General features: G+C 47.5%; 1 protein-coding gene across 1 annotated transcript; it reads right to left on the bottom strand.

Annotated features, from left to right (window-relative positions):
• Window positions 1-16,150: 16,150 nt before the first annotated feature.
• Window positions 16,151-20,787, bottom strand: UQCRB (ubiquinol-cytochrome c reductase binding protein). The gene is made up of 4 exons (XM_075415824.1): window positions 20,691-20,787; window positions 19,433-19,504; window positions 17,544-17,710; window positions 16,151-16,375 (listed from the first exon to the last, which is right to left on the bottom strand). Exons 1-4 carry the CDS (start codon window positions 20,707-20,709, stop codon window positions 16,298-16,300), a joined length of 336 nt encoding a protein of 111 aa, XP_075271939.1. The 5' UTR covers window positions 20,710-20,787; the 3' UTR covers window positions 16,151-16,297.
• Window positions 20,788-21,518: the final 731 nt, after the last annotated feature.

Genomic DNA, 21,518 nt, shown 5'->3' with positions numbered 1-21,518 from the left:
TCTTCCTCACAGTCTGGCACGGTGTGGCCAAGGCAAATCTGATTCAGAAGAACAAAGATGTTTCCTCTTTCTTGGTGACAGACAAGGAGCAGCAATACATACTTTGACTGGAGTGGGGCATTTGAATGTGTCCCCTGTGATGTTCTTATAAGGCCATTTAAGGAAATACAGGCCAGATGAAATCATTAGTTAGTGGGTGCACAGGCGGTTGAAAACCATGCTGAACTTACGATGGTTTGCCATCAAACTGAAAATTCGTTTTTAATGGGGTCACCCAGGGTCTGTCTGAGGCCTGTTTCTGTTTGATATTTTCATTAGTAACTGGGATAATGGAATAAAGTACGCTTATAAAATTGGCCCATCACACTAAGCCAGGAGGATTGCGAGCATATTGGGGCCCAGGATTAAAATTCAAAATAGCTATGAAAAATCGGAGAGGTTTTCCAGAATCAACAAATGAAACCAAAGAGAGACACGTGTGGAGTGCAAGGAGGTCAAAAGGACTCGTGTTGAAAGAGGAAGTGGCTGACCAGACAGCAGAAGAGACCTGGAAGTAAGCACAGACTGGGTGACCACAGGACACCCACGCGTGTACCCACAGGGATGGGAAAGCCAAGGGCCGGGTGGTAGTTTCATGGTGCTGGGAACTTCTTAGCTCAAGTGCTGCATCCAGCACTGGACATCGCCTTTTAAGGAAGACGTAAATGAAATAGAAAGCCCTAAGAGACCAACAAGGGAGTTAAGAGGTTTATAAAACCTGACCTGTGAGTAGAGGTTGAAAGAGCTTCGGGTTGTTTAGTCTCGTGAAGAGAGGATGGATGGGTCTGGAGGAAGCAGGATACCCACCTTCAAGGATTACTGTAAAGAGGATGAAAATCTGTTGCCTTGATGTCGACTGAGAGTGGGACAAAGAGTAATAGGTTTAACTGGAAGCAAGGGAGATTTAGATTAGATATTAGGAAAAACTTCCCATCTATAATCAAAGATAAGCTCAGCAGCAGGCTACTGTTGTGGGCTGGGGGAGCACAGTCATTAAAGGTTTTTGAGAACAGATTAGATGAAGATTTGTCGGAGGCGGTCTGTTACAGCTCATCTCACCTCAGCACCTGGCAATAAGCCACACAGCCCTACCTTGCTGGGATTGCTTTATCTTTCTCTGCAGTAATTTGCTGGAGTTTTGCAGGATTTGAGGGAACTGTGTGGACAGCTCTTGGAAGAAAACCCAAACATGTACCTGGGACATGAGTAACATGAGCACGTGGTGGCTGGTACTTACGTAGGCAGTAGCCACAGCTGCGTGTCTTTTCTTATAGAGCAAGACATTGCAGAGCTCCCCTTAAATTCAAGCTGTCTCTAAGCTTCCTCGCTTAGTGGCATCCTTCCTTAACACATCTCCTAAGGCACCTGAAGGCAGCGATGAAGTTCTTCTCTCAAGCCTCATTCATGATGTTTAAGCAGGTACTTGGAAGCAGGTCTCACAGGAACCATCTAACACCACAGTACTGAGGTTATAAATTGAGCAATGTCCACGACACAGTTCCTAATCAAAGTGTTAAAAAGTAAAACATCAAAGCTGCAAATGGCAAAGGCAACCATACCACTTTGTACATAAAACCAACTGTACACTGGTAACTCATTGTCTTCCTATTTCCCTACCTTTTTTTCGGTGTAATACAGCCTGTGATAAAATGCGCTTTAAAAAGCAGATGGTTAAAGAAGATGTGCAATCTGCTTGCTATTATAGCTTCTGCCCCAAGCTGTGAATCAGTGCCTGTTCACTGCAACAGTCCGGGATTATCTGAGCGTATACGTTTGTCTTCTAGGAAACAGTAAAAATTGTCTACTCGATGATAAATAATCGCTTCTTCTTTAGAAGCACTTGTTATCACCTCCTCATACCGAATATTTTTAGTACTAGCAAAGTATCTTCTTTTCAGCTCCCTTGAGGCATCTGCTATCCATATGGCAGACTTGCCTCTGCTTCCACAGGCTGTTTCTGGGAAGGAGACTCCCGATATGACAAGTTGGAATTATTTCCAGGTTTTCAAACACTTCACTAGTCCCTGACTCATGTAATTGAGGCTAACAAATTCTGCTCAGCTGTACATGTTTTAATCCCTCTTGCCTACCTGATTTTTGTCATATTGCTTCCGCTGTCAGCAAGCTGCCCTTAAAACATTGATGTGAGGTTGTCGGCGGCAGAGAGCCACTTAGGAGCCAGTGCTGGTGCTGAGCCCACCTAGGGCTCATTGACCCACCGAGCCGTCCCGCTCTTCTGTTCCTCGAAGGAAACCCACTGGAAGCAGCACGGTCCCCCCATCCCGGCCGTGACGGTGGGGCCGCTGGCACAAGAGCGTAGCCCCTATGAGTATCCGTGTCAGTTCCTTAGCACCGTGACTCAAGGGAAAAAAATGGGGCCATCCCCTTGCTATGGGCCACGCTGTTTTCTTTCTGTGGCTTCTAAACCTCATTCTGTGGAGCAAAGACTCCTTCTGCAATTACACGGGAAGGGGACAGCATTTTTTTTTCTCCTTTGGTTTGGCAGCGAATGCCAGAGGATGGATCAAGAGCTAAAAAGTAATTACTCATGTTTGTGTGTTGTGCATACATCTATAGTTACCCTCATATTCCCCGCGGTAGACTGTGATGTATGTGTACTCTCTGACCTCGGACTATATAACACATGCATTATTGAAATATATTTCCTCATGCCTTACTATAGGAACTGTCAGTTTGAATTTTTCTAGAAGCTGTTACAATACAAAGAGAGACAAAGCTCTGTCAAGTAATTCATTCCGCACAACAACACGATATTGCAAGTAACAGTGGAAGAAAACCACACAGCTGATAACTTTAAGGGCAAGACCTTCGCAGAGAATCAGCCGACAGCACTGGATACTGATGCCTCTGACTCGTAATGTTCGGATGTTTTAATATCGCCCAAAGCACCCGCTCTCCTCCTGTGCCTGCAGACATCGGGGCAGCGCCGCAGCAACCGAGGGGAAGAAAGCTGCGTGTGCGGGGAGGAGCAGCACCCACACCCCACGGAGCTGCAGAGGAGCGGGGAGCGCTCTGCACCAGCGGCCCCCCATCGTGCTGACCCCCCAGCTTATACTGAATCAGCAGTGATTTTGTCTTGAAATCTAATCTTTTAAACTGTCCACACAGTATTTTTTCCAAGATCTATGAATAAGACTCTGACAATATAATGTGTGGCCATGAGAAATGCATCTAGCCATACTGTCTTTTCTACAGTACATATTAAATCCTTCTTAATTAGAAATAAGAGAAGTCAATAGTTTCGGCAGCTGAGTGCCACATACAAAGTACCCACAGGAAAGAAAAGTACTGTGGATCCTACTGAAAATACTGGGGACAAAGTAAAAGCAGAGTAACCCAGATGCAGATGAAAAATAAAACTTGAGAAAAAAAATCCAATGTTTTTCTTAAATTTTTGGTTAGTGAGAAACTAATCTACCTGTCTTTTTATCCCTTAAGTAAGATGTATGGAACAAAGATCTTGTTTCTTGCAAATGAAAATCAGATGTGGACTTGCCCTTTTGAGGTAGCTCAGAAATCTGTGTTTTATGGAGATGCAAATAAACTTTGCATATGAAGCAGCAGATAGGGCACATTCAGCAAGCATGTTATTGCTTAGCTTCTGCATATAAGAGAGTTTCTGTAGCTAAACAAAATTAAATCTTTTAGTAATTCATTGCATCATTAAGGACGTAAAGGGCAAAGACGTGTCACACTGAGTATGCTGCTTTGTCTCAACTTTTCCTACATCCAAGGTTACAGCAGGACAGTTCAGTGGCACGTTCCCAAACACTGAGCCACTGCCAACATTTTCTTAATGGGATTAAATCGTGCCTTGTTACTGTACAAAGACATATTTTAAGCATGCTTGGCCATTTAGTTGATGTATGATTCTCCTTGGCTGAATTATTATCCTGGATTTGTGAATAGTAAAGTCTTTATTTCGTTACTTGCTGTAATTCTTCTCCTAAAATTTATTCGAATAGTGACAGAGATATTAATAGAATGGAGAAGAAAGATGGGTCATTTAGAAGTTTTTCCCTTCTGTTAGTGTCTCTACCAATAACTGAATAAATACTAGAAGTACAGCATCTTGATGTATGTTCAGTTAAAAAAAAATACTGAACTGATAAACAACAGAGGGACTATCTCGAGGTGACACCATGCCTTGCAGAACCAGAAGGAGGGGTTTACAGACAGCAGCAATACTAAGCACAGCTAAAGCAAGGCGTAGGCTGGTCAGGGCCACAGCTCAGAGGCTGGGATGGGAACGGGGATGGGGACTTGTGCCAGACTGGGCCTCTGGCACCTTTCTGCCACAGGCAACAGAGCAGCAGGGCTCATCTTGTCAAACAAAGTCATCCCTGGGCTGCACTACAGACGGTAGCCACAGTCACAGCAGATTAAATACGCTGAAAGTATTTTTGGTTGCTGAAATTCTAAATTAAATTGTAACTAAAAGGCAGCTTTCCCTCCCTTGAGGAAGGGAAAGACAGCTGGCAGCCAGTCACAAGTGGTGTTCCACAGGGCTCAGTTTTGGGTCCGGTCTTGTTTAACATCTTTATCAGTGATCTGGATGAGGGGACTGAGTGCTCCCTCAGTAAGTTTGCAGATGACACCAAGCTGGGCAGGTGTGTCAGTCTGCTCAAGGACAGGAAGGCTCTGCAGAGGGATCTGGACAGACTGGATCAGTGCGCTGAGGCCGGTTGTATGAGTTTCAGCAAGGCCAAATGCAGGGTCCTGCACTTGGGTCACAACAACCCCATGCAACGCTACAGGCTTGGGGAGGAGTGGCTGGAAAGCTGCCCGGCGGAAAAGGACCTGGGGATGCTGGTCGACAGCCGGATGAACTTGAGCCAGCAGTGTGCCCAGGTGGCCAAGAAGGCCAAGGGCATCCTGGCTTGTATCAGGAATAGTGTGGCCAGCAGGAGCAGGGAGGTGATCGTGCCCCGAACTCGGAACTGGTGAGGCCGCACCTCAGATACTTTGTTCAGTTTTGGGCCCCTCACTGCAAGAAGGACATTGAGGTGCTGGAGCGTGTTCAGAGAAGAGCAACAAGCCTGGTGATGGGTCTAGAGCACAAGTCTCACGAGGAGCAGCTGAGGGAACTGGGGCTGTTTAGTCTGGAGAAGAGGAGGCTGAGGGGGACTTTATTGCTCTCTATAATTACCTGAAAGGAGGTTGTAGTGAGACAGGGGTTGGTCTCTTCTTCCAAGTAACTAGTGATAGGACAAGAGGCAATGGCCTCCAGTTGTGTCAGGGCAGGTTCAGATTAGATACTAGGAAAAATTCCTTCACAGAAAGAGTGGTCAGACATTGGAACAGGCTGCCCAGGGAGGTGGTTGAGTCACCATCCCTGGAGGTGTTTAAAAAATGTGTATATGTGGCACTTTGGGAGATGGTTTAGTAGGAATGGTGGTGTTGGGTGGATGGTTGGACGTGACGATCTTAGAGGTCTTTTCCAACCTATGATTCTATGATTCTATGATTGATTCTATGATTGAATCTGACCATACAAATGTCTACAGTGGGCTCAGGTTTCCCAGGCTCCTGTCCTCGCACCGGCTGGTTTCCCTTGCACTTCCGAGCAGCCAGAGCGAGCCCGGGCACCAGAGCCCTGCGCCTTGTACACGTGCAGCAGAAACCCATACTCTGCTGCAGAGGCTGCTCTCAAGGTCTTGTACAGAACAGTTTGTCACCTGCTGCTTTTGAGACCCTGTAACAGCAGTTTGCAGGCACAGGGGAACGTTCCCTTCTCCACCACTCCGCTGCGGCAGCTCTGTGGTGGTACCTCGTCCCTGAGTCGGTACCAGGACCCGGCCTGGGCAGAAATACCCAGCCTGGTGCAGGAGACAGTGAGGGCTTCGATCAGGCTAAGTGAATCACGTGAGTGCTGCCTGCACAGAGGTGGGGAGGAAACGAGAAAGCTGTGATTAGGTGTAGTTTATGTAGATGCCATCTCCAGGCAGGTGACACCCATGTAGGAGCCCAGCCAGCAGCGCTGAATACCTCCGTGTGCCCATAGCAGGTGGCTTGCATCTGCAACCTGTATTAATGCGGACACAGGCTCTCGCTGCAGAGTTGTTAACCATCATAAAATGTGTTCCACAATAATTTTTGAGAATCCAACACTTGCTACAAATGTATCATGACCAGGACTCTACACCGCTTGGTTCCTGCAATTGCTCAGCAGTTGAGGTCCTTCACTCGCTTAAACATTGATTTATTAAAGACTTGATTCTGATCTTATTTCACAGCTATGTAATTCCACTGCTATGATGTTATCCCACATGACTTTAAAATACAATGCATAAATGTGGAAAAATTAGGAGGATTGCCAAAAGGTGCATGGGTAGAACATTCATATATTGGATTTTGATGGTGAAGACCATAAGTCTGATTCTTCCCTCTTGAAGACTGGCAGAAACCAGGACAAGTATATTGCAGTTATGCTGGTAAATATGAGAGGATAATTAAGACAATAACTTATACCACAGATCAATGTTTTCTGTCTTTCATTTTATTCTAAAAACCTTTGCATTTCTGTGTATAGTCACCAAAGGTGAGCACTGGTGAATAACTATGCTTTACAATGAAGCAGGGTCGCTCAGCTCCTTCCCACAAAGGACCCGAGACGACGCTACCAAGGTCTGCACTGCTAACAAGGACTGCACCACTTCCAGCGCAAAAGCCACCATCAGTAGAATTAAAACAAATTTATGGCAAAAAATTAAAACATTTATATTTTAACATCTCCAGACTTTATTAGGTGTTCTTTATACAGTCATCTGGTATGTTTAACGAGTGAGCAATCATATAAAAGGAAAAATGGTCATAACTGATTGAAGTAATAAAACCCTGAAACTAAATAACATCTCATAACTCATTACACAGCATATATTAGATTTCATTACATCAGTATATGACTTAGTAGTAAATTCTCCTGTTGGTCATAAACCTCTAAAGTGTTGTCATCCTGAAAAATGAAATTAAAAAGAGAAGAAGACAATGCCAGGACACTCCGGCGGTGCTCGTACTGTTACAGCGCAGCCCCACCTTGCGTCGGGGTGAGCTGGCCTCACTGGGCGATGCGTGACACGTGACATGGGAATGGGTGACACGTTTCTCCCCACTGCTGCCGTCGTGTCCAGGACAAACCTGCCCCTTGACATAGGGGACTGGCATTGCCAGGGGTTCATTTTTGCGTAGATGACCTGCAGCTGAGCTCGTCACCCTTGCATGCTGATGAAGCCACATCCATCTCCAAGGCAGCTCCTGCGAGGGTGATGGGCAAGCGCACCCTACCTTTGGCACCCTGCTCCGACGCCGCTCCACACCGGGGGTCAGCAGCCCTGCTGGGCTAGCACCGGTAAACTGGCGACATGCCGGTAATAGAAGCCAGAGCCGTGGTCTGGGCGCTCGTGTCCCCTCTGCCGCGGCACCCAGCAGTATTCGCTTTGGGGGCTGTCACCCATCGCCTCGGGCAGGGCATGCGGGGGGCTCATTGCCCACCCGTCCTTCTTGCCCACCGCAGCGGCGTGGCACTGATTCCAGTTCTCACCCGCCACCGTTCACAGCCTGATGTGCTGCTGCGAGTGGGTGAACACAAGCTGGTACCATGTGCCCCAGGCTGCGGGGAGCTGGAGGAACAGCCCAGCTACTCGCCATGCGGGGAGAGGGAAAACCTGGCTGGACCCCACCGGGACTGCAAGCTGGGGCTCGCCAACCCACGCTACCCCTTGGAAACACCAGCATGGGGGTTTCCAAAATCTCCTCTCTTTCTGAGGCTGAAGCATCTCCCGACACTTGGGCTGCCGAGTCCCATAGGCTCTTCAGGGTGCTGGTGCCTTCCAGCGTCCTCCAAAGGGCTGAGCAGAGGGTCATTGTGGCCTGAGCACACCCCATGAGGCCAGTGCCCTGCTCGTGGGTGCGAGGGGATAGCACCCACCCCCCAGGAGCAGAGGAGCTGGGGCTTATTCCTGACACGAGTTCACCAGGCCCACAGATCCTCTGTGCTACAAACAGCAAATCCTTCACAGCAACTGCGCAAAACCACACCTCTGAGCCAGGGATGGACTCCAGGGTTTGAGCCACCCAGCTACAGTGTCAGGGACCTGCTCCCCATTTTCTTGCAGCCCCCAAAGTCTTGAACTCTTGTGCTGCAGCGCAGCACCAACACCTCCTCATCTGGGGCTCCCTTCTCCAGCTGCACAGCCCAGGTCCAAGCAGGGGACCAGCCCTGCAGCCAGGTAAGTTGTTTCCCCCCGGGGCCAGCAAGGTTGCAGCTTTTCCCCAGGTCTCCCTTCCCATTTGAGTGTCAGGGCTGGCATCTCCTGCCTCAGGACGAGAGAGGCTTCTGCTAGCGAGGAGAGCAGCAGGTCCCTCAGCCCAGGCTGGGAGATGTTCATCATGAGCCGGCAATGTGCACTTGCAGCCCAGAAAGCCAAGTGTATTCTGGGCTGCATCAAGAGAAGCGTGGCCAGCAGGTCGAGGGAGGTGATTCTGCCCCTTTACTCCGCTCTCGTGAGACCCCACCTGGAGTACTGTGTCCAGCTCTGGAGCCCCCAACATAAGAAGGACATGGATGTGCTGGAGTGGGTCCAGAGGAGGGCCACGAAGATGGCCAGAGGGCTGGAGTACCTCTCCTACAAGGACAGGCTAAGAGAGCTGGGGCTGTTCAGCCTGGAGAAGGCTCTGGGGTGACCTTACAGCATCCTTCCAGTACCTGAAGGGGACCTACAGGAAGGATGGAGAGGGACTTTTCACAAGGGTGTGTAGTGATAGGACAAGGGGAATGGCTGTAAATTAAAAGAGGGCAGATTTAGATTAGATATTAGGAAGAAATTCTTCACAATGAGGGTGGTGAAACACTGGAACAGGTTGCCCAGAGAAGCTGTGGCTGCTCCTCCCTGGCAGCCTTCAAGGCCAGGATGGATGGAGCTCTGAGCACCCTGGTCTAGTGGAAGATGTCCCTGCTCATGGCAGGGGGGTTGGAACCAGATGATCTTTAAGGGCCCTTCCAACCCAAACCATTTTATGATTCTATGCTGACAATGTGATTTCTGAGCCATCCTACGATCACTGCACAGCAAGCTCCTTGCTGGGGGGCTCATCCCCTCCATGCAGCACACCAGAGCTCAGGTATGAGGTAGGCTCTCAGACATGTCCATGACACCAGCCTAGCAAAGCCAGGCACAAGCAGAGACTGCCATGGCTCTGGGTGTCAGCTATGAACAGCGGATCTCCTCTTCCATTCCCCAAAAGGCTTTTATTTTTTTCTTTAAGAACCAATCTCCCCTCCTCCATTTGACACTTTATAATTACCCAGAGCAACCGATCAGCAACTGTGCTGTTTGCAACATCTGGGAGATCTTAAGGCAGATCCCAGTCCAAGCTGCACTGATGTAATTGTTTTGCTGGGTGAAGGATGATAAGTCTCCCCACGTGTGTTTATACTCCTTCAAAATAATCCAATGGGTTTTTTTGAAGCTCGCTTATGTCAACACTTGCTTTATTGTGTCTTATGTGTTTTTAAAGTGCTGGGTGGAAGCAGCTGGAGAAGTCCCTTTTCAAAGCATACCTCCTCATGTTCTTTTTGAAGTAGCTTGCTGAACCTCTATAAAGTATCAAGTCTTTAATGGCTGTTTTGGAAGTGTACAGCCACACCACTGGGTTTGATATAAATATGAAGAGCTAAGTATAAAAATTCATGAAAGAGATCCTCCAAAGCTCCTGGGGTGGAGGTGGAGACACTCCTCCCTTCCATGAGAAACAGCAAGAGCGTGCAATCAGATAAGACCAAGGGTGTGCAAAGCCAGGTGCTCTGTACCCCAAGATCTGCACCAAGAACCAGTTCTGGGGAACGGCTGAAAACCCACGAGCTGTCCAGCAGAAGATGCTGCTCCCAGCAGAAGTTGTCCTCAAGACCCGGGCAACAGATGGGGTGGATAACATTGCTCTTTGGGGTAAGCCAGGTCAACCTGGGCTACCACGTGCGTACATAAAACTACAGATCTAAACATCTCATCTGTCATAATTACATCAGCACTCTTATAATGGGAATACCAGCCCCTCTGCAAGACAGCTGTACTTCTGAAAGGAAACATGCTTTGTTACTTTTTCCCTGGAACTCCTTTTATTCTGCTTTTCTGGGGAGGTTGGGTGTTTTTTTAATAAAAATAAAGCATCTCTAGCTGCTGCCAGCGCAGACCCAGGTCCTGACTTTGCCCTGCTACAGCCTAAGCGCTCCTGGGCGGGGATGACTGTCTCCACAGAGCTCTGAAATGCTGATCTCACCCCTCCTCTGGTACCTCAGCTCTTGCAACGCGCAGAGCAGAGCCGAGCCAAACCTCACCTGGCAGCAGACTACTTTTTGCTTTTTATCAGAGCCACCTCCACACTGCCGTGACAGTGCCGTGAGCTCCAGCAGGCAGGCTGGGCGCCGAGCATCACTGGAGGCTTGCTCATACACTGATGGAAAATTAAAGTAGTTTTCTCCCATCTTCTTCAGGGTGAGAGACTGCAGCTGAGAAACATTCAGGATTTGGACAATTTTTAGTTAATTGAAGTAAACCAAACATATCTAGCTGCTTTTATGACTATTTCGTAATAGTATCTTTTTAAGCTAATACTCCACTGGGGAGCACAACTTGCAGACAAAAAAAACTCTCTGAAGTGCCTTGAAGAGGTCTGAGCTTTGTACTCTGAACTTTGCTGCTTATAAACAATCATTTCAATCTGCTGGGCCGCAGCGGGAGTATGAGGCTTCATAAAAGGGCTTAGGTGTGGTAATACTGAGCGCAGCAGCGTTTAACTCCGCGTCTCGCTATCCAGCCTCTCCATGCAATCCAGAAGATTTAGACACAAAGAACCAGACCCGAACAGGCCAGCAGGGAACCGCTTTAGGAACCGTGGAGGAGAGCACAGCCCAGCTGTGCTGAGGTACCTCTTTCTGATCAGGTTTCAAGCCCCAGATCCCTTCCCAGCACAGGAACCGAAGCAGCACACTCTCATAAAACAGCAACTCCAGCGCTTGCTTAGGGTTTGGAACTGAATGATCCAGTGCTCCTCTCCCACTGCAGAGACGTGAGCACCCCAAACCCAGACCCACTCTGTAGCTGTCAGGGCAGCCTCTTGAAACCATTCTGGTTTTCATGGAAAGAAATATCACATGAGGTTGGACCAGAGGAGATAGGCACTTAGGTCGCATCCAGACACTCTGGAAATAGGACACGGACAGCTTGGGCTCCACTCATGATCCAGTTCAACGGATGATACTTAAATATTCTTTAGGGAAAACTTAAGCCTTAGTGAGCACCATGAACTTGGGGTTCCCAAAGTTAGGACACAAAGGCATCACCCTGCAAAGCACCTTGGCCTTTGCCAAACCACCACACACCTCTCTTTCCTCACCGTCCTTCTCAGTGGTGCCATTTCCCAAAATGCGTCCAACCACATTTTTCTCTCTTCCCCTTCCCGGTGGCCATCTTTGGTCTGCACACAAATGCCCCAACCTCACCTCGCACCTCCAAAGCAGGCAAAGGAGATTGAGGTCGACTTATTTTCCCTATGCTTCTTCCAAATCCCTGCACATGGTTTCCTAACCTTGGGTCCACTCCCATCCCTCACCCACCCTGTGTTCCTTGCCCAAGCCCTTGGCTCATCTCCTTGGTCCAGGTGCCAGGGCTGGCTCAGGGCTTGGGTACTGCAGGAGAGCACTGCGCAGGGCAGAAGCCCTCAGTGAAGACCATCAGCTGGTGGGCAGTAATTGCCCAAGCATGCAGGTGGAGTCGGGCATTACCTTGGTTTCAAAGCAGCTTGTAAACCAGCCTAGAAAACAGCTCTAACCAACCTATTCGAGTCAGAGTCTCTCCTGGTGCAGTAACTACCCCTTTCAAAGCAGAACAGTCAGCCAATGGGACTAACAGCCCCACTTGCACTCTAAAAAATATGTGAATTAGAGAACTAAAGCATTCACAGAGAAGGGAATGTGAATCCACACCTCGTGGTGAAGCAAAAGGAATTGAGCCCACAGCCTGCCAGCATAAGCTGGCATTCAATCAGCAGCGAGCAGAAGGTGTTGAGGGCTCCTTCTCCAGACATGCCAGGAGAACACCCACCTTGCCAGGTAAGCAGAAGCACATGTGGTCTCTGGCTCCCTGAGGCATTAGGCCAGCCTGTCACCTAGTACTGGCACCACCAGCACTGAGGTCCTGAGCCAAGAGCTATTTGACACTGAAGGATTTACAAAACTGCACCGAAGGAAGCTTGCAGCTCCACAGGGCCTGTGGAGGAATTTGAGGAAACTGAATTTTGAGATCAGATCAAGTTCTTCAGGGGTACTTAGATGCTAGCCCAAATTGTTTACAATGGAGATAGCTGCCTACAGATTTTTTGAAGATTTTAGCCCATTGGGCTTTGGACCAGCTAGAAGAGGCTCAGAGAAGTGAAGCCACTCAAGGCATTCAGGTCAGTGGCATGCCAGGTAGGACACCAAGTTCCAGCCCTGGTGGCTCCAGTTGCCTCCGCCTGTTCTGTGCTGCATGGGCAGCCCTTACCCCAGCCAAAGTTTCAGTCCCTGAAAACTGACAGCAAGGGTGCAGCAGCACTGTGGGGAAACCCTGAAGATAATCTTTGACCTTTGCTATCCAGAGAGAAAATGCTTCAAGTAGGAATGTGTTTACCCTATTAATGCTAAAACTGTTCCATCATGATGACAAGCACGATGTTTCATCAAAATTCTTGTGAGATTTGTATCTGTCATAGCTCTCCTTCAGAGGGAAGCTTGATGTAAAACAAGCATATGTTTCTCGTTACAGTGCTGCAAAAAATCCATTGTATTTAGGTTGACTGATTCAGAATTTAAAAGAAATTAGTCTGCCATAACAAACATGATCTTCAGCAATCACAACGTATTCTTGTATTTCCACCATGTACTTAATAAAAGAACTTCAAATGAAGCACAGGTTTGCTTAAAAGTGATGAAAATTAATTCAAGCTAAAACTGTCAAACTGCAGCATTAGCAATATCTACTCTGACTCTCTCTTAATGTGACATGCATAATTTAGACATGCCAAATTTGCTGTGAACTACAAAAAGACCTCAGTAATTTATGGAATCTGTATAGAATTTATATCCAAAAAACTACATTAACGAAGGTGAAGGTTTCAAAGTCAAGTTAGGAAATGCAAGATGCATTGTTGGCTTGTGCATTATGACATGACCTTAAATTGCAGATTCACATTCTTCCCAGTAGGAACCCTCTCTCATTCAGGAATTCTTTTCAATCCTCTTTGGTGCACAGCTCAGCCTTGCTTTCTGCACTCTGTACAGGTCACAAATGGATCAGCTTCTTTGTAAGCATTTCCACACTTACCATCCACAGGAATAAGGATTGTGATGTCATCTTCAAATCTGTGAGAATGTCTGTGAAATTTGCTCCTGGTACCACCACCTGTAGTATCCATTCTGTGTATGGATGAATACTGGCACTTTCACCTAATATTTTCAGAACAGCTCTATTCAACCTAGACACAGACACGATTACTCTGCACGTCTGCAGACATAGCCCCAAGCATCATGTATTAAGCATTTGGCAAATACTTAGCGAGATTCTGTGTTCTCCCACAGACTTTTAAGGAGTATTGGTGATGCAGGTATTTTTGTAGCATTGTGTTTTATTTGAAAAATTCACAGCCTGATGCAGCAAATATTTCACCCAGGAATCATTGTATCCACCCCACAATTGTAAGCAACTGAAGCAAGCAGATGAAGGTTAATAACAGAGCGATGAGCAAAGGTAAAATACGGTTTCCATTCAACTTCCAATCTAGTATTCTGGTTATCTTGCCATACCAATTCAAAACTACAGCCATGGTACCCCAGCCTCCGGCCAAGGCTGTCAGTCCCACATATCCCTGACACACCCATGGTGACATCAGCTACCCCCAGCCAACCGCCCGCTCTGGTAGTTGCAGCGCGTGACAAGGACAGTGCCAAGAGCTGGAATCATTTCTGATGGCTTAACTTTGTGTCAGGGTCCTTGTAGCAGGTGGCGAATCTGTGGCTGTGTGGCTGAGGACAGGAGTGGGCCATGGTCCACTCCAGTCACTGTGTGGGGCTGCAGCTGCAAAAAGCAGGATAGTTATTGGGAAGGAAAGGGAGGAGCCACCCTTGACCACCAAGGGCAACCCGTGGCTAGGGCTCTCCCAGCCTTCTAGCAAGGCTGTCAGTCCCAAATCTCCCTGACAAGCCCATGGTGACATAGGCCACCACCAGCCAACTGCCCACTCTGGCATTGCCGGTCCACCACGAGGCTAGAGCCAAGAGCTGGCATCATTTCTGATGGCTTCACTTTGTGTCAGGGTCCTGGTAGAAGATGGCAAATCCGCGGCTGTGTGGCTGAGGACAGGAGTGTGCCATGGTCTGGCCCTGTCCTCGTGTGGGCCTCCGGCTCTGGAATCACAGAATCACAGAATGTTAGGGGTTGGAAGGGACCTCTGTGGGTCATCTAGTCCAACTCCCCTGCCGAAGCAGGGTTACCTACAGTAGGCTGTAGAGGACCTTGTCCAGGCGGGTCTTGAATATCTCCAGAGAAGGAGACTTCACAACCTTTGGAATACAAAGGAGGAGGCACCAGCATCTGTGGCGGCCCCAGCAAGCCCTGCCTCTGTGGCCAGGCCCAGCAACGCTGCCCTCCCCTCCCTGCCCTCCCACCTCAGCCCTGGCTCACTCGCCCACTCGCCTCCAGTCTGGGCCGGCTGACCGCGCAGCCATTTCTGTGGGCATCCTGGGTGGCTGTGCCACCAACCCCCTGTGACATGGACACCCCAGCGTTCCACCCGCTGTGACACAGCCACCACATCAGGGTGCAGAGCCAGGGCTGATGGAAGGCCCAGCATAGCACAATATTTCTTGTAAAAACCAGCGACATTGCAAAAACCCCACTTAAAGCACTCGGGACTTCCCAAATGGAGGTTGTTTCTGCCAAGCCTGGCTTGTTCCACCTGATCTTCCCTGCCATCCCTGTCTCCACTGTTCAGGCTCTCATTTCACTCGCAAACACCTCCCAAGCTCAGCATTCCCTCTGCTAACTCCTCATTTGCTCTGCACTTGCACGTACCTGGTAGGTGCCAGGCCTTACCATTGAGCAGCCGCCAGCTAATGGCAGTCTCCCCTGGAGCAGTAGCAGAATCACAGAATGTTCGGGGTTGGAAGGGACCTCTGTGGGTCATCTGGCCCAACCCCCCTGCGGAAGCAGGGTCACCTACAGCAGGCTGCACAGGACCTTGTCCAGGCGGGTCTTGAATATCTCCAGAGAAGGAGACTCCACAACCTCCCTGGGCAGCCTGTTTCAGGGCTCTGTCACCCTCAGAGGGAAGAAGTTCTTCCTCATGTTCAGGTGAGGAAGCAATGGCTGGTATTTTCTCAGTACAGCTGAAAGCCTTCTGTTTTTAAGCAGAGCCTGAATTGCACATGTATCTCTATTGTCATTAAGCCCGAGAGTATAAAATACTTGATGCCAACCACTGTAACCAACATCATGCTTTAAGCCATGAAAAAAAATATATGGGAAGTTAATGACGCTGTTGGAAGCACATCAGCACACCGCTTTTACCCTTTAAAAGGATAAAAAGCCTCAAGAAGCTGAAGTGAGGCAGTCATCGTTTATATGAAAATAGTCTTTTAAGGATTAACAATGCATATGGTATAAAAAGCTAGTGAAACATTTCCTTTTTTGTGATTAAGGAGTCACCTATATTTTCCACTATTGTAATACATATGTGCTTAGATGCGCAGAATCTTACATCCTGCTGTCTCATGATGCCATTGTAACATCAAGCACTACTCCAGTATCATTGTCCCCAGCCAGAAATCATGAAGGAAATAAGCACTCCCTTTTTTAATGTAACAGAGCAACTAGCACCAATAGCCTTGCGTGTTTCTTACCTAACCCTACAACTGCAGAAAACAGCTGTACTATGAAAAGAGTAAGAATCAAAAAGCTGGAATGAAGACTGCATACCACTGAGCTCGTATGTAATGTATATGCTCATAGGAAAGATCTGAACATTCGCGTGTTAACATTTATGAAGAACTCTTCCAAGGAGATTTTATACCTTGACATGTTTATTTTAGTTGGATGAACAGATTCAATGCACAGTACTCTTCAGCCTCACATTTGCCTCCCTGTAGACTTCTACAACCAAATGTTTAAAAATAGAAATATGCGGATATTTGCATGAAGTAGTTCAATAGTTATTTCTTGTTCCATGCTTCTCTTTCAAGTCTTTCACGGATTACTTCTTTTAGGTACGGTTCAAGATAATGCTTATCCTGAAAAAGAAGATAATATATTTAAACTTACAGGGGGGTCCAGAAATATTTCAAGCCATTCCTACAGATTACTTGTCTCTCATTCCTCCTCAGATTTGACTAACACCCAACCTAACAAGAAAAAAAGAAATCAAATATTACTTAGTCCGAAAAGGTAAACTTTGTATCTGCCAAGTCTGCAATGACAAGTTCTTCACTGCAGCAACCACTAATTCTTAATGCCTCGCCAATTAACAAGCAAAATGATGCTTCCAGCTATACCTTTAGAAACAATGTTCTTCTGACAGATACCCAAATGTACAAGATACACTTTGATTAGTTCAAAGTCCAACTATACTGCTATGGAGAAACTCACTTTGAGGTTAACTTCTGAACAGCACTATAAGCCTGGATTTGATGGAACACCTTGACCATGTTTAACATTTGCAAATCAAACTGCTGCTTAAGGAACTACGCAACCAGATATTCAAGGCAGCAGTTACCTAAATATGACCAGTTACACCACAAGAAAACAGCCTCTGCTTACACAGAGAAACATAATACCCTTATACTATTCTATAGTCAAAGGTTTAGTGATAAGATTCCTCTCTGCCTGGTAATTTGGAGAAAGCAGAGACGGACAGTAATGCAAAGTCTGTGAATCAATCCACTATAAAAAAAGATTTCGTTACATCTGAAACGCAAGGTGTGGTTTGTTTTTCCCTTACAAGATGGCATTAATTTTAATGCGAAATTTCCCTTTAAATTATTATTGCTTGGCATCTTCATGAATAAAAGCATTGGCTTCAGATTTTTCTATAAAATTAAGAAATTAATCAGAAAAGCAAGAGACCTTTTGTAAGCATTGCCAAGCTAGCTACTGTGTATTTCTTTATCTGAGAGCTTAGAAGAAATACTTTGTCTGAATACAAACAATGTGCTATGGCTCTGAGCTGTAGTTTAAGCCTTTGACATCTTGAGCAAAATGCTGTAATTTCCACTGAGGAACAGAGATTTTTAAACAGCCATCAAAAGCTACGTTTTCCGAAGGCATCCTACAAGATGCATGCTCATTTACTCATTATGAAGAACATGTAAGCCTGTATCTCTTCAGAGACAGAAAATCCCAAAGACCAGTCACAGCAGTGCCATTTAAGACTTCCACCTTCGAAACACTGTGTACACGCACCTCTTCATACTTCACCCACTGGTCTTTTGGAAGGATCTGATGTTTCAGGCTTAGGTCGAGTGCTCGCTTTATGCGAAATATTCGCTCATTGTAAAGATGTTCTGGAAGTCTCTTCAGTGCTTCTTTTACATCATCATCTTCATACAATGTATCATCTCGCATTAATCCTGTACCAAGAAGATTTTACAGTATCACCAAGTAAGTGTTCTTAAGTAAGATTTAGGATTGACACAGGTGTTTCTACATAACACGGGCAAAACATTTTCAGTGCAAAATTATGAAGACAACCCAAATCAACCTAGGAGTACAGAATCACTAATTGCTTACCGAGAACAAACTCTAAACACTGGTTTTCACACACTCCATTTACTTGTTTTTACTCCTTTTCTTAGAGGAATAGGGAAAACGGGGATTTGATTAAATGTGTCTCATAAGATTATACATATACATAACAATAACTCTTCTGGATCTGAAGGGTAGACTTATGCTCATCTAATTTTATACTTATATTTAAGATGACTGCCTAGGTAAAAGGTTTAAGAGCTCTGAATCTATTCAAGTCAGTTAACCAAAGACATGACTACTTCAGTACTGAAGAATTATTCTCTAAACTCTGCTGTGCATAATGACCAGATCTCTGTCGTCTCTACTAAGCTATGGAAACCTGAAGCTAGGTGTTTGTACCCAGGCTGATTCCCTCCCACCCCACTCCAAATCCGAAGTTAAGTCAGGGAGAAGCACCTAGTCTTCCCAAAGCCAAGAACACCCCCACAGTCTTTGTGAAACAAAGGATTCTCGAAATTCAACCAACAATGCTTTAAGTTTCAGTATTAACAACACAGGAGAAGATTGATGCAGATTACAAGAGTATACCTACTGACTTGTGGTTTTGATCTCATGTGACCGAGCTGGCAGCAGACTCCCGATAAAACAGGTATTTCTTTTGAGCCACACATTCTTGAATTCATTTTTGTATAATTTATTTCAGAGGCACAGGCAGCATGGCTGCTAGTTTAACCACTAGGTTAAATTCAGTGTTTCTCCTCAGTTTTCAGTTGCATTCCCAGTGAATCAGCAAAAAGTATTAACACCTTTAAGAATTTCAGCAGACGGATACAGAAAGAGAGGCCAAACACTGCACCTCTGGATGAAAGACCTAAGCTTGTTTCTCTACTGTTGTCTTGCATTTTTTTTGCTAACATCCCGAAGGCAAGTAGTTAAATTCCTTTAAATGAGTCACTCATATTGCAGGCAGCAGTAAATTACAGTCTCTGAACTTTCAGATTCTCGTCATCTAAACAGTTAAAACAAGCTTGGTAACAACTCAACAAATTGAAGACATTACTGTCAAGGCAGCCTCCTCTACTTCAGGAAATGCTGTTTCTACACCTACTTCACCACTGCGCAGGCCAGCGAGACATCAAGTGAAGTAATGGCGATAGAAAGGGCAGAATTAACTAAATCCTTTTTCGCACTTGGGACACTTTGCTGAAGTATTGCAGACAGACTGACTGCTATCAGTGGGAACCTCTCCAGCTTCAAGGGCAGCCTTTGGGTTAGAAGATACTGGTCAGCGAAAGTGACTTGGTGGGAAAAGATAAATAATCAAGCTCACAGGACTGCTCTGTGAAAGTTTTTTCAACTGCTCCAGCTTAACCTTAGCTGTTGCAAGTTATTTCACTGAAAAGAAGAGCAAACACAGAAATAACAGAAGAGTCACTGATTCATTACTAGGTAGCAATCATGATGACTGAAGCTATTTCTAACTTTTTCCCCACAAAAGTAGTAGCTAATTTTGATCTAAAATATTTATGCCAAACTGCAGGTACATACACCATAACTAGTTTAAGGATTGTTACATTTGCAGTTTTAAAAACTGAAACACTTACCAAGTTTGTTGAATCCAGCTGCATTATAATACCACTTGCGAATTCTGTCTAACAGGCGACCACCTCCTGCAACTGAATGTGACCATCATCAGTTGCAGCACAAGATAAAATTCAACATTTGCACACTAGTGTGACAATACACAAATATTTGTTGGCCTCCTTCACATGCAGCAACGCAACACTACATCAAGTTTGCATCTGAATATATACGACTTGGCCCCTCCGCTCTTCAGTATCCCTTCACCAACACCAAACAGGCAAAATGCACGTTTGTTACGTACAACAATTTGACCTCTGCTTCATTAAGTTTGAACATTAGATTGCTTTAAGACTTGAAACAATGCTAACAGTTCATTGTCAGAGACAACACCACCACTTTTAGGCTCCATAACTTTTACTTAAGCTACAAACATAATGTTCTACATAAAGCAAAACCATCACGCTTTTCATACCACTTATTTAAGTTCCACACCACTCACTACAGGTTAATTCAATTTCAAGGTCAGCATATTATTCTGTTGTTAACCTTCTGCTCTCCTCTCCAGTTACTTAAATATCATTCCAGAGCCTCCTTTTTCAAACAGCTGCCAAAGTCAACACTTCAACCTCAAAAAAAAGCCACAACTTGACTTTAGAAAGAAAAAATAAAACACACCCCACAGGCAGAACGTTCACCTTTCCTTAACTGTGATTTTGGACAGCAGAAGTGTTTTAACGTTTAATCAAGTACAATGCAGTACATTAACTCAACAAGAGGCGCAGAGGTCCAGAAACGGCACAATACGGGCAACGTAGCCAGGGCAAGCCATCTTTCACGACTCCAAGTCCCCAAGGAAGCCAGCGCTGCCTGCCACACCAGTACGCCGCCCGCACCCGACCTCACCAGGCCCTGCTCCTTCCTACTGCAGGACTCGGGAAAGAGAAACGCCAGAGCAGCTAGGCCTGGGGTCAGCACCGGGCAGGACAGCGATCCCCAGCGGCTCCTCCGGCGCTCCCGAGCACCCTCCGCGCTAGCGCTCCGGGAAAACCTCGGTATCGGAGCCGTGCCAGCGCCGTGCCAGTGGTACGCTGCCCGCGGGCGCTGCCCCCGCCAAGGGCACACGCCGCACACCGCCGCCGGCTCGCCGGCTCCCCACCTCCCCCTCGCGGCCCGCCTCGCCTCCCGGCGCAGGACGGGGCCAGCCCAGCACCACAAGCCGGCACCGAGGGGCGCGGCCCCGCACGAACAGCCCCCGGTCGCCCGCCGCCGCCACCTCACCGGATGCCCTCGCCGCCATCTTGACCTCGGAGCGGCGCGCTGCCTTCTGGGTAACCCGCAGCCCCCCCCGAGGCGGGCCCGCCAATGGCGCCTCAGCGCTGGCGCATGCGCGTTGCGGAGGCGGGGGCCTGGCCGGAGCAGGTCGGTGGGCCCCGTTGTCCCGGCGGCGGGGAACGTTCCCCAAGGACAGAGGCTGCCCGCCGGTGTCCGCCGTGGCGGCCCGTCCCTGCCTCGGCCGCCCGCTGGGCCGTCTCCCGGCGCGGGAGCTCCGCGGTAAGGGCCGCGGGGCGCCGGGCTGCTGCGAGGCACCAGCCCGTGGGCGGGAAGGGCGGCGAGAGGCCGCGGCGGGCGCGGTGAGGCCCAAGGCTCTTAGTCCCGCTTTAAGGCAATCCAGCCGCTAGTCGAGGCAGCCGGACTGGTAGGCCGGTAACAGCAAACCGAGAGGCAAGGGTGAGCATCTGCCGAAAACCAGCCTGTAAAGCACCGCGTCAGTCGCAGAAAGCAGCAGAAAACCGGTCTCTGCTCAGGCATTTCAGCTGCTGGGCGAGTGGCTCTGGTTCCCGAGGCACAGATCACTGCCTCTCCCTCCGGACACAGACCACTGCATTTATACGGAAATAAAATAAATATGTGGAATTGTTCTGGAACTGTTGCTACAGGAGGCAATTTCCGTCAGAAAAGCAGGTGGCTGGACAGGGAAACAGCACAGCTCGGGGTGCGTGTCAGCGACCACAAAGGGTCTTTGCCCTCTTGCACCCAGGACACCTCAGTTCATCAGCGTGCTCAAAGGCTGCTAGCCCTTATCAGGAACAGCAGACTAGAACAAGT

Source organism: Opisthocomus hoazin, chromosome 3 (assembly GCF_030867145.1).
Source record: "Opisthocomus hoazin isolate bOpiHoa1 chromosome 3, bOpiHoa1.hap1, whole genome shotgun sequence".
NCBI lineage: Eukaryota > Metazoa > Chordata > Aves > Opisthocomiformes > Opisthocomidae > Opisthocomus > Opisthocomus hoazin.
The sequence above is the reverse complement of the archived record's forward strand: the minus strand, read 5'-3'. Positions and strand labels throughout refer to the sequence as shown.

Excerpts from the sequence above, each read along its gene's own strand:
- UQCRB (XM_075415824.1), bottom strand. Across the intron at positions 17,711-19,432 it reads AGCTGGATTCAACAAACTTG|GATTAATGCGAGATGATACA; the intron begins GTAAGTGTTTCA and ends TTCTTGGTACAG. Across the intron at positions 16,376-17,543 it reads AGTGGGTGAAGTATGAAGAG|GATAAGCATTATCTTGAACC; the intron begins GTGCGTGTACAC and ends CTTCTTTTTCAG.